The sequence below is a fragment of the Passer montanus genome, unplaced genomic scaffold (assembly GCF_014805655.1).
Source record: "Passer montanus isolate IOZ18808 unplaced genomic scaffold, ASM1480565v1 scaffold7, whole genome shotgun sequence".
Taxonomy (NCBI): domain Eukaryota; kingdom Metazoa; phylum Chordata; class Aves; order Passeriformes; family Passeridae; genus Passer; species Passer montanus.
Genome location: NW_024372147.1, coordinates 13,771,355 through 13,784,132, shown reverse-complemented (window position 1 = coordinate 13,784,132; position 12,778 = coordinate 13,771,355). Strand labels below are relative to the sequence as shown.

Sequence of the window (12,778 nt, the reverse complement as noted above, 5' to 3'; positions counted from 1 at the left end):
AGCAGGAGCAGGGCAGGGATTGTCCCCTGTGCTCAGCACAGGTGAGGCTGCACCTCAAATCCTCTGTTCAGTTCTGGACCACCTACTCCAGGAAGGATACGACAGTGCTGGAGGGAGACCAGAGAAGGGCAGTGGAGCTGGGGAAGGGTCTGGAACACAAGTCATTTAAGGAGCAGCTGATGGAGCTGTGGTTGTTTGGCCTGGAGAAAAGGAGGCTCAGGGGTACCTGATCACTCTCTACAACTGCCAGAAAGGAGTATGTAGCCAGGTGGGGGTCAGCCTCTTCCCCCAGAGAACAAGTGACAGGATGAAAGTCAAAGGCCTCAAGTTGTGCCAGGGAAGGTTGGATAGGAAAAATTTCTTCACCAAAATGGTTGCCAAGCTTGGAACTGGCTTCTCAGGGAAGTGGTGGAAATACCATCCCTGAAGGTGTTTAAAAGATATGTACACGTGGGGCTTGGGAACAGACATGTTTTAGTGGTGAACATGGAAGTGTTAATAGTTGATGATCTTAAAGGTCTTTTTCAATCTAAAAATGTCAGTGATTATGTGATTCTAAGAAAAAAAAAAAAAAATCACCATTGTCTACTTGCTCCCACAACAAAACTTCTTACCATAAGCTTTCCCAAGCAATCACATTGGCCTTACTTACCTGAGGATACACAAAATACCAAGTAGTTGAAGTTCATTCTGTGTGCTGGCAAACTAGATGGACACTTAACAATAATATGGGGGGCATTTATCAGTTGCACCTGAAAACATATATTTGAACTGTGATTTAAAAGCCATCCTGGACCACCCCAGCTTGGGAAGTCTCTGAGTTGCAGGTTTCTGTACACCAAGGGAAGAAGTGTGTTTGCTTGCTTCTTATGCCCTTCCAGAGGTATCTGCTAGACAGGAGATGGCTGGGCAGATTAGTTTTATGTCTGATTTCAATGGCTAGCAGGTTTTAAATAATTCTGTGGAAGCCAGCTGCCAAATTCTGGAAGGCTGTAAAGAAATAAAACCAGAATAGCACGTGCCTGCTCTCTCATAAATTAAAATCTAGAAGAACACCATATCCAGTCTGCATCAAAATGCAGCAGCTGTTTTTAGGGATAGGAACATAAACCTGACTGTAGTGGGTATGGCAAAGCTCTGTGCTCCCCTGAACTGGATCTTTGTAATCAGGCAGATTATTTCATTCTTTCCAAGCAGAGCCACACCATTGCTAAGGAAATGGTCTGTTGGAGGCATGTGTTTTAAAGAGCTGTGTTTCATCCATCGCCTTTCACAGATCCATTGTGCTCTCTCTGCCTTTTGTTTTCAAAAGAGGTGTGAAATAACCTGCTTTTTAGATAAGAATTTATCAGCTGGATGGCTGCCCATGCACCAAACCTTACATTCCCTCTGCTTCGACCAAGTCAGGTTTTTTGGTCGCTGGGGAGCTGTAGTCTGACCTCAGTTTTGTTTCTACTGCAAACAGTAGCTAAATGAGTTTATTTTACATTTTAATGGTCTCAAAGGCCAAGAAAATAAATACATATATGCTCTTTGCCTTTAGGTTTTACTGGTGCTAACCCAGACATGTGCCTCCATATTTGAATCGCTGGACAAGGGCTGATGTGCTGATACACACTTTGGGTTATTATATGGACTTATGAGTTAAGAGAGTTTTGAGGACAGTCCACTCAAGGTGCATGTGATGAAGTGCCTGTTCAAATGTCGAGCCCTCAAAACCTCAGAGTAATGATAAACAGATGGAGCATGTGCAGATGGCTGCTAAAATCTGTTCTTCTCTAAACAGGATATCATGCTGTCTTTTTTTAGAAAAACGAAACCATATAATGTTAAGATTTTTTTTTTCCTCTAAGCAGAATCCTAACACTTGAGAATAATGTTCTGGCCATTCTCTTCTCTTTGCTTCCCTATTCCAAGTGTCACGTTTGTTTTGACAACAGAAAACTACAGGGCTATTTTAATGATCTCCCCTGCTGATGGAGCTAGAGATGCCCACCACTAACACACAGTCCTGCTTTGCACTGCTTATTCTCACCTGACTGGTTGAAAGATAGGGCTTAAAAAGCAGCAAGCACATAGTGGTGGCTGCAGGCCAGGCAGTGTTTAAAGGCCTGAATTTTTGCTTATTTTTCCTGAATTGAAAACATGGGTTGAGTGTCAGCTGCCCTAGAGTTTTTCTGTCTCCTAGCAGAAGCTTTAGACCATGGTTAGGAACTGTTCCCAAATAATACTTTGTGGAGAGCTGCTTTTCTTCATGCATGGGGTTGTTAGAGCACAGACCAAACTCAGTTCATTTAAAATTCAATACCTTTGTGGTTCATAGATGAAACAAGTTGGGTTCTTCAGACTTACTTTGTGAGGTTATGGTTTATACTGGGTACATCAATGACTTGTAATTCAAGGAAATAATTTAAAATTACCTAGAGGGCAGAACTTACTTTAGAGTCCAAAAGCTGGTGCCTGGAAGTATTGTATATTACTTTGCTCCTTATTAAATGCCACTGAAACTATCAAGACATTCAGGAAACACTTTATTGGAAGTCTGCAATTTTAGCTGAAGGTATTGTGGAGGACTTGGACCTTGCTCCTGCCAATGCAGCACAAGATCCTCCTTCTGTTTGAAGCACAGCTCTTCCAGTCTGCAATGAATTTGGAAATTATTCTGTGAATTCATGTTCCCCCCCCTCCCTTTTTTTAAACTGTTCTTGAGAACCGGCATGCAAAACATGAAAATAAAATTATTTTCCTTTAGTCCTGTGAAATCTTAGGACCTTTGCCCTTGTTAAATGAGTCTGTCACCTTTCAAGAGCAACTGTTGTAAGCAGAGGTGAAGAGAGATGGAGCTGAGGGCTTTGAGGCTCTTTTTATTATGCTGAGAAGTGGGTCTTCTTGCACCTAGAATCCCAGTTATCCTTCTTGTGTTAATACTTGGTGTTATGTGGAAACAAAAACATTGAATATGGAAAAATTGTGCATTGTTTTCTAAGTGCTTTTACTAACATGAAAGATATCTTGTATATTTTGGATGTGTTTCAGAAAAAAAAAAGAAAACATATACTAAAAGTTTTATTTTTATCCCTCAAATTATAACCTGCATATGAGAAGCATAAATAAAACAAGATTGAATGTAACACAGACAAAATTGCAAGCAGTGGTGGTTACAAGAGGGGTAATTGTTCTGCCCGAATTATATCAATGAACCTTTCTGTGCTCTCAGTCCACATGTGGGAGTGAGAATTGAGAGGTGGGTGGGGGTGAAGGGAGAGCACAGGGTGGAAGAGAAGTGACCTGAACTGAAAATTCCCTTTTGGGAATTACATCTGTCTTCTTCAGGGAAAAAAAAACCCACCAACACCAAACATTAAAAAAAAAAAAAAAAGCCCAGAAGCCAAACATCATGTTAGTGTGTCACCTTGTAGAGTTCCTTTTGTCCTGCTACTGATTTAATGTATTTTAACCCTTGGGGAACCACAGGCATTTCACAGCATGTGAAGTGCTGTGAAGGAAACCACTGGCGCTGGGCTGGGCTGGCTGCCGGGCTGGGACTGTCTCAGGAAATTCCACATGAGTATAAATAAATGCTCTGTAGCAACCACTGGGCTCCCTGCCTGCTGATGTGTCAGGACTATGCAGTCCCTTTAAGGCAAAGGAAAGTGTGCTTCAGCCTTAATTTGCTGAAAAACGGAACACGGTAACAACCAGGGGTTTGCTTCTCATGGATCGGTGAGTGGGACCCTCAGATGGGCCTGGATGAGGGGCTGCCTCTGCTAACCAGCCCTTGATGTTCTGACAGGATATTAAGGTGGGATAGGTAGAGGGGTTTTTCATGTTTTTAATGGTGCTGGGCTAGTCGGGTTGTCTCACAAGTGCTGCCATCTGAAGGGAGTCTGCACTTGGGGTTTCAGGCACCTCTGGTAGCCTCTTTGTTTTCGTCCTTATATCCAAAGTAGTTTGTTTCCTTAAACAAGCCCAGATTTTCACATGGAAGATCAGTGTTGTGAAAGCTCTAGAGAAGGGAGTGGGGCTGTGCACCTATTTGCTGCAAAGCATCACTTTAAAAGCAGAAAGGTAGCTGTTGCTGTCAAAGTTGGTAATTCTGAGTATTTTTCATAGACTTTCAATTATAAACCACTGGTTTTAGTTATTTTTTAACTTTTTTTGCAGCAAATCTATTTGTTGTTCTGAACTATTTTAAATGTAGAGGAAAAGCTTTCAGTTTTTTTGGCAAATGCAAATTGCTTAGGCTTTTGAAGTCAGGAAAGCAATACGCATCTCATAGAAAGAATCAGTACTAGATGAATATAAAGAAGGAGAGGAGGGAACAATTCCCAGTATTTGAAATATCATACTGATTATGCAGCATAAACAATATTTCTTATGGAGGCAAGCATGTGACAAAGTAATGTCCTTCTAGGACTCATAAAAACAAATATTTGTTGAACCATTCTTGCAGAAGACAATTCTTCCATTTTTTCCACTCTGTGCACAGCTGTAAGACAAAACTGAAACTGTAAATCAGTTTTAATACTCCACAGCAGTTTTATATCCCAGGAGTCCAGGTTCTTTCCTGATGGTTATTCCTGTTACAATAGCCTTATGTATCTGTTCTCCACTTCTCACCCCCTCAGAGATTCATAAGTACAGAAGGGTAATGACATTATAGATCTAAATATTTTGCTTGTGTGATTCAGTTGTTCTTGGATAGAAAGCGAATACAGCCTTCTTTGCTTGTGCTTCAGCAGGTAACACTGATGCACCTTTGTGCTAAAATGCATTTTCAGGCAAACACCCTGCTTACATCCATAACTTCTTTGGGGAGATGATTTGGATAAGTAAGAAGGGAAGAGAAGAATTTGGGGGTTTGCTCCTCTTGCTTTACCAGCGTTTTACCTTCAGTATTGTGAAGCGCATCCTACTGTGCGGATTCAAGCCCTGGACTTGTAACTATTTTTTTCCTTTGTCACTTGTATTGTGATAATGAAACAACAGGGGATGATATGCTGTTGGAAGAGTGGGGCAGGTGTGCTACGTTTTCAAGGGTTGGCAAGGGAGGTGGGGGAACTGTGGGGTTTATCCTGTGTCACAGAGGACAGCAAGGTGCTTCACCAACACTGGGAGTCAACCTCATGTTCATCATTTGCTTTCAGTGTAAGACAAGGTGTTTCTTTCTCAGTTACATTGCTTGACATGGGCATTAATGGGGCACTGGTGGAGGATGATGTGGGAAACACATCACTGAAATGCATCTAAGGCTGTTTCTGGCTTGCCTGACAGTGGACCTGCTGGTGATGCTCAAAGCCACAGGACACCCCACAGGTGGACTTGCGACAACAATTTGCCAAAGTAGCCCCTGTTTTCAGTTCTTTGTGTCCAGAGGTGGCAGTGCAGTTGGTAACAGGAGCAGTCACCACCATGGTTTCTGCTCTGCTGTTCCTTGCTGCTGGTGGGGCACTTAGCAGACTAAGCTAATGACTGTATCCCTTCCCACCCATGCCCTGCTTCCTGCCACTCGCTGCCCTTGGGACCTCTGAGTCAGAAACTGGGATGGAGGCAAAACAGCCTAGCCGCTTAGTGTTTGTGGTTAATGGCCTTGAGGTCGTGCACACACAAGATGTCCCAACACAAAACTGCCAGATACAGAGTAATTCCAAGTATGTTAAAAAGTAGATTTATTATCAGCCTCAAATAAGGGAGTTGTCAATAATATAAAGCAGATTTTGTGAATTTTGATAGGGGGGCAGTTTGCAGTCACTCTTAAGATGATTGTGCCTTTTACTTCCCCAGGAACATATTTATCTTAAAAAATATTATCTCTTTATTCAAGATTAATTAATTTGCACAACTTCCTCATAGTATGTATTTTCTAGTTTAAATTAACTTCTGTTTGAGCTGCAAGTTTTCAGTTCACAGATTCTAGAAGTAAAAGTTTGAGATGTTAAAAGGTCTAGAAAGGGTGAAGAAGTGTGGTTTTGGAAGGTGGTTTTTGCTTTTAGCTCACAGAAATAACTTTTAGCTGTGAGTATATGATGTTCAGATATAAATTCTGTAGGTAAGTCTTTTTGTATCATGTGAAAGAAAACACTTAACACTGTAAAAATGGGCAATGTGACCTTGAGAGACCCTGTTCTAACACCAAAAGGGCTATTCACTACGTATATACTCCTTTGATTAGCTGGCTGGTAAGCATTCTGAGCATTTTCTATGTGACACCAAAATGCTCTGTTATAGCTGGCAAACATGTTCCAAAGAGAAGAATAAAGGCTAGAGTCTCTTCTTAACCTCTACAAGGTTAAGAAATAGTTCTGTGGTTGAGGAGTTGACCGCTGAGAAGGAGGTGATGGTGGGACATCCAGACGAGTGCACCCATCAGATCACCAGTACCAAAGCGAGAGCTGGCCAGTCAGTCTCACTTTGGTGCCAGGTGAGATCATGGAAGAGATCCTCCTGAAAATGATGTACGTGAAAAATAAGGAGGTGTTAGCTGCTGACAGGCAGCATGGCTTCACTAAGGGCACACCATGCCCAACAAATGTGGGGGCCTTCCGTGGTGGGGTTACAGTGGATAGTGGGATGAGGGAAGATCGAAGATCCAGTATGATCTATCTGGATTTATGCAAAGCGTTCGACACTGTCTCACATGACATACTTGTCTCTAAACCAGAGACACGTGGATTTGATGGATGTATAAAGAATAGACTGGGTGTCTGCATTCAAAGAGTTGGACTCAACAACTCAATATCCAAATGAAGATCAGTGACACTTTCCCCGGGGTCAGTAGTGGGACAGGTGCTCTTTAATGTCTTTATTGGTGACATGATCAGTGGTAGTACCCTCAGCTTATCTGCCAGGGATACCAAGCCATATGTTGTAATCAACACTCCAGGGAGCAGAGATGTTGTCCAGAAGGACTGACAGGCTTTAGAGGTGGGCCTGTGTCCTCAAGTGTAAGTGTAAGATTCTGGATCGGGGCAATCCTGAGCAGAGAGTGGACTGAGATCAGCCTGGGGGAGAAGGACTTGGGGATGCTGTTTGACAGGAAGCTTTAAATAACCAGCAATGTGTATTTGCAGCCCAGAAAGCCAACTGCATCTTGGGCTGCATCCACAGAAGTGTGACCAACAGGTCAAGGGAGGTCATTCTCCACTCTTGTGAGACCCCACCTGGAATACTGTGTCAGCGTCTGGATCTCCCAGCATAAGAGGGATGTGGACGTGCTGGAGTGAGTTCAGAGTAGGGTCATTAAGATGATCAGAGGGCTGGAACATCTCTCTCATATGAAGATAGGCTGAGAGAGTGTGAGTTGTTCAGCCTGGAGAAGTGAAGCCTCCAGGGAGACCTTCCAGCAACATTCTTAGCACATATGGGGGGGGCCTGCAACAAAGCTGGAAAGGCACTTTCTATGAGGTCATGAAGTGATGCTTTTAATGTTATTTGCATTGTGGCTGTGATTGTTTATTCTCCTGTTGCTGTAATCATCCTATTTCTAGAAAAAGCATGGTATTAAAAGAGCAGATGAATTCTTTAAATTCCTTCTTTTACCAATGTTGCATGGTGAATGGGCCATCTTAGCCCAGTGCCCTGGTATTTGTTCCCAGAGCAAGCAAAACACAGCAGCCATCTGAACCACCTCTCTTCAACTGATGTTGCTTATGTTCAGTGACTTAAGGTACACCTCTGTGCCTAAAGAATTGACTGTACTCTGAATTTACTTAATTCACATCTCTGCAGCTTAATACCTGAGCTGGAGCATCTACATTGTGAAATAAAACCCATATAAATACTATACAGTGGTGTAGCTTCATCCCTTCTCTGTTATTATCAGGAAAGCTGCTGTCCCCCATTTTCTGATTACAACCCCCACCCTAAGCACTGAGTATTTAGATGTCAGGTTTAAAAGTCAGCTCTCCAGCTGGGGTATTGACATGTAAATTTTGAAAAGTAATCTAAGAACCTTATGTAAGTGTTTTCCCAGTTTTCTGCTTCTCTCTTTTTCTTTTTTTTTTTTTTCCGAATTAAATTTGCAGCAAACATTTTATGCTGGAGATTTATTTGTTTGGTAAAATGTGCAGTAAGTGCTCCTCTGTAACAGGAGAATCCTCCACCCCTGTAAGCATGGGTTTGGCAGCAGGGCCTGTTCTGGTTGGGGAGTTCTGGTTTGGACTGTAGTACCCCATACCCAACAGTGTCAGGTGCATCAGGCTGCAGCTGAGTATGAACAAAACAGATTACCTTCATTACAAGGCAGTATTTAGTGGTTAGTTTTCCATGGCAGAAAAGGAGATGAAGGCGTTATCAGCCACATCCACAGTACAGTGTAGCATTCTGGGCAGTTGTGCAGTGTTCTCGTACAAGCACAGCTGGGCCATCCCAGCACCACAGCCTCGTGCTGCAGGAAGGGTGTCTGAGGCCAGCACCCAGCACCAGGTGAGCAGCTTGCTGGCTTCACTGCTTTCACTGCCGTGCCTCTGCTCCTTGCAGAAGATGAGCAGCCTGCTGGGGCAGTGTGTATTCCATACCTGTGGTGTGCTTCACTTTGCCACTTTGTGCTTTAACTGCAAAGAGAAAATAAAACACTTGATGCCCCTGCTGTGTCTGGAAAAGTACAGAAATTACTTGCTGTTTCTGTAAGTTTTTCTCTCTAGGTTCTTGGAATAAAAAAAAAAAAATCTTTTAGGTCAACTGTGTAGTTTTTGGACTTTTCCCCACCAGCACTTTTGAAAACAATAAAGACCTAGATTGAACTGTTGGGGAGCAAGTAGTTTCATGGCATCTCCTGTATATTGCTAGGCAAGAGAAAACTGATAAAATGGGTGTGAAAGGTTAAGGACTATTTTCCAAGAGGTTTTAATGTGGTTGTTTTGTTTAACTTATATTCAAATCCCAACACTTGAAAAGGAGAATGAAATAAAAAAGGTCAAATATTCAGGTTTGCTTTTTTTTAAAAAAAAAAAAAGAAAGTGCTTGGCCTCATGAGTTTTGGATCTTTTCAGAAGGTGAGACTGATATTTATAGTAAAGTGAAGAAAACAGAAAGGACAAAAGTAGTATTTTGGAGGTGGGGGCCAAAGAGGAAAATTCACCAATTTATTCTCCATTGTAGGAAGCAAAAAGTCAGAACTTTTCTTTTTTAATTCCTTTTTCTGCCCCAGATAAGCTTTTAATTTGAAGTTGAGCATATAAAAATACAGATTGATTCCATTTATGCCAATTATTGCTTCTGCATTTTTTCCTCTGCAACATTCTTTATGAATTGCCTTACACCGTAACTCTGGAAGGAGACTGTTATTCATAACAATATTTCAGTGAAAAACACTACTTTAGTAGTAGTCAGATCCATGATAAAAATGCGTCAGATATCATAACATAATCAGATGGGGAGAGCAGGCTCAACGTATGACACCTGTATTTTTCAAGGCACCTCAGACTTTCAGAGTTGGAAATATGTCTTGAGTTGCTTCTCTTTGCCCTTCTTGGATCCTCCAAGGCAGCTCTACAGTAAAGGTTTTCTAGCATGCAGAACCAAAACTCAATGTGCGCCCACAATTCCCTTGCTTTTGTCTTCCTGAGAACTCTTGTAGCACAGAAACTAGATATTCTATTCTTTTTCCAGTTCTCCTGGTCTGAAAGCTGCCATGATTAGGGTGGACTCAGGTAGAGCTGACTCAATATTTTAATATACTGATGTTCTTGTTTGGTGCACTGGATAGAATATAATTTAATAGAAGTTGGCAAGACTGGAATGTTTGGTCAGAGCCAGTCCCAGTGCTACAGAAAGTGAGGAGTACATTTTTAAAATGCTACTTGTGTCCTGCCCATGGTTATGCTGTAGCAGGGAGAGGGAGATGAAGTATTTGTGTACTTTTGGAGAAATGCATTAATAATGACAGTACCACAACAAGGTCTCTATGCTTCACAGAGTGTTCCACTTCACTGGTACTGGCTTTAAAACATTATGTGTTTGTCTCGTTGCATTTGGACTTGATGTCTTACAAGTCTTTTCCAGCCTTCCTTTTCTATGAAAAGAAGAGTGTCTGCAGCATTTGTACAGACAAAAGTATATGTGTTTGTGCACCTGTGATTAATACTTGCCTGATATACTACAGAGGCTAGGGAACAGTTCTAACTTCACCAGTGTCCATGATCAACTGGGCAAGGATGAGACAAGGAGCCTAACAAGAGTGTTTGTACTGTGTGGTGTTTGCTGCAATACTTCTGTATGTGTGGGCATAGGAATCTTTGCTCACTTGAGGTCTTTGGGCATGAAGGGACACTGCTTCCTCTGAGGTTAATCTGGGGTACCTGTAGGTGTAGCGTTTGGTACTCACCCACCACAGCTAGGAAGTGTATCCATGGTTCATCCATGACCTAAGGGCTGAAAAGGCTGCAACCTTACCAGGTGTTTATTAATTTCATTGTTATTAGATTTTTTTTTCCCCTTGTGGAACCAACAAAACCATATTTATTGCTTCAAAACAGGCATCCATTTTGTTTTGTTTCACGTTCAGCAGGCACACCCATTTTGGCCTTTTCTCTGAGACAACAAAATGCACAAAGGCTTGGCATAGCTCCTGCATGTCGCATCAGTGTTGTGTTGGTGGTGGCAGTGGATTGCATGCCCGATCCCCTTTGTCTTAACTATCAAGAAGCTCTCCAGGAGTCAGCTGACAATACTGGGATCGCATGGGTGGAATGCTCACTGTGCTGTTTTAAGGAGAAGCAGGAGCACTCAGCTCCAGGCACGTCTTGTGCTTGTACCACAAAAAAAAACTGCGTCCTGGCAGTGCTGCCAGCTACTGTGCTGTTTTAAGGAGAAGCAGGAGCACTCAGCTCCAGGCACGTCTTGTGCTTGTACCACAAAAAAACTGCCTCCTGGCAGTGCTGCCAGCCTAAGCTGAGGACCAGAGAGATTCCACTGTGAAGACACCGAGCAGTCTGCACGTGTTGTAGAGAAGTTTAGTGAGGGATTCAGTGTCAGTGTGGTTGTTTCTTTCTTACTATTTATTTTTTGTAGGTTTCTGTTGAGCAATCTTAATTCCATGAAGAACAAAATATATAAGAGAGCCCAGTTTGACTCCCATGACTGAACTTGAGATTTGCATGTCTTTTTAGACGTTTTATGAATATTTTTCCAAAGATGCATTAATTCTTACGTCCTAGGCCCTTCACAGAGATCCTTCCCGCATCCAACACTCACACATTGTGCCCAAGGCCAGTTTAGAGAAACTGTTTGGCTTCACTGGTGTAGTGATGGGAAAATCAGAGATGTTGCTGGGAGCAAGACAAGTAAAGGAAAGGAACTGGGGAAAATGGGACAACAGGTAAAATTGATGGAGCTTGAATTTACATGGGCTGTGTAAAGTGACTAGAACTAAACCTGAGATGAGGGGTGAGAGTATAACCAGAATTTGGTCTATAATTGGTGGTGCAAGCAAATGGATGTAAGAAATACAGGGAGAAAATGGTTGAGAAATACAAAGTATGAGGAGAAGGCAAAAAGAATCCAGAAGGGTACAGGGAATGAGAGTCAAGGAGAGAGTGGGCACAAACCTAGGGTGCAGGCAGGACCAACCTAGGGTGTGGAGCTGTGGGGTGTGGAAAGGAGAGTTGTTTGTCCGCAGGGAATGGAGCCAGCATGAGAATCTGGGAACAAAGTACTGACTTCAGGGAGAAAGAGGAGTAATTTAGAGAATATGCTCTCATTCTGTCTGTGGCAGTGGGAGTCCTAGAGACTGAATTCCTCTGCCTGACATTGAGGCAGTCCTACTGGACAGCACAGAGCTGTGTGTCCTCATATGTCTGAAGTGTTTTTGTATGCATGTATTTTTGCTTCCAGTGGTATTTAGATGGCTATTTTGGGTGTATCTGTAAGTAAATACCACACCATACTGACACTCCGGTCTTTCAGCAGAAACATGTGGTCTGGGGGGTTGTTTGTGTCTGTCGAACCGTCTGTCTACACTACAGAACCGAGGTACTAAGGTGACCTGGCCGGCCCCGCTGCTGTGCCGTGACACTTGCGTGCCTGCCTGCGCCTCCATAGGCTCTTCGACAGCTCGGGATGTCCCGTGGTAGCACGATGGGTCGCCATTAAAGCAGTTACACTGTTTGCAGGCAAAGCTTTTCTTAAGTATGCCAAGGAGGCTGGAAAAACAGGAGCTTCCCCCCCCCGCCGAAAACCTTTTCAGTACAACATTAAGTCACTTCCTGTAGTTGCAGTAAGGCTAGAGCTTTTTCCCCCCCTCCTCTCTGCCCCTGCCTCCTCCTTCCCCGGAGCCGGTGCTGCTTTAAGAAGGCGCTCTCGGAGCCCCGGCGGGGCAGCGCGGCGGGCGGGGCGCGGCCGGGCCGGCTCTTCCTTACGGGCTGGAGCCGGGGCGAGCCCGAGGGAGGCAGGGCTCCGGCGTGTGACACATGAAGCTGGGACAGCCATACGTGGCTGGAAAATTTGCAGTGTGGGGGCAGAGACATGTGGCTAAGTCAGGTAACCGGAAAGCTGGCTTTTATTATTCCTCCAGCGCATAATTTGCAATAGTTGTTTTTCCGTTGTTGTGTTGGTTTATTTTTTTTTTCCTTTATTTGTATTTTTCCTCCTGCCAAGTATGAGGCCAGGAAGAGCAGTTTGTATGGCAGTGCTGCATATAAATACACAGCCTGAGAAAACGCAGCAAATGTATTGAACTTTTTATTTAGATTGCTTCAGGAAACAGGTGAGTCGTGCGGCTGGAGGGCAAGTGGGTGCACCTCTTGTATGACGCTCGTCCTGAGCAGTGGGATTTGGGACC

The 12,778-nt window shown here is 43.3% G+C and overlaps 1 protein-coding gene across 5 annotated transcripts in view; it reads left to right on the top strand.

The window, feature by feature from the left end:
• Positions 1 to 12,778, top strand: part of KANK1 (KN motif and ankyrin repeat domains 1) — a 129,476-nt gene that overhangs the window by 89,091 nt on the left and 27,607 nt on the right. Inside the window, exon 1 of one of the 5 annotated variants that reach the window (XM_039729719.1) lies at positions 12,287 to 12,477. The exons of 3 other annotated variants lie outside the window; for them this stretch is intronic. In XM_039729719.1, coding sequence (XP_039585653.1) covers positions 12,408 to 12,477 — 70 coding nt within the window. In that variant the 5' untranslated portion in view covers positions 12,287 to 12,407. Of the gene's footprint in view, positions 1 to 12,286; positions 12,478 to 12,778 lie in introns of those variants that run through there. One more of the 5 variants, XM_039729718.1, reaches the window with a different exon arrangement.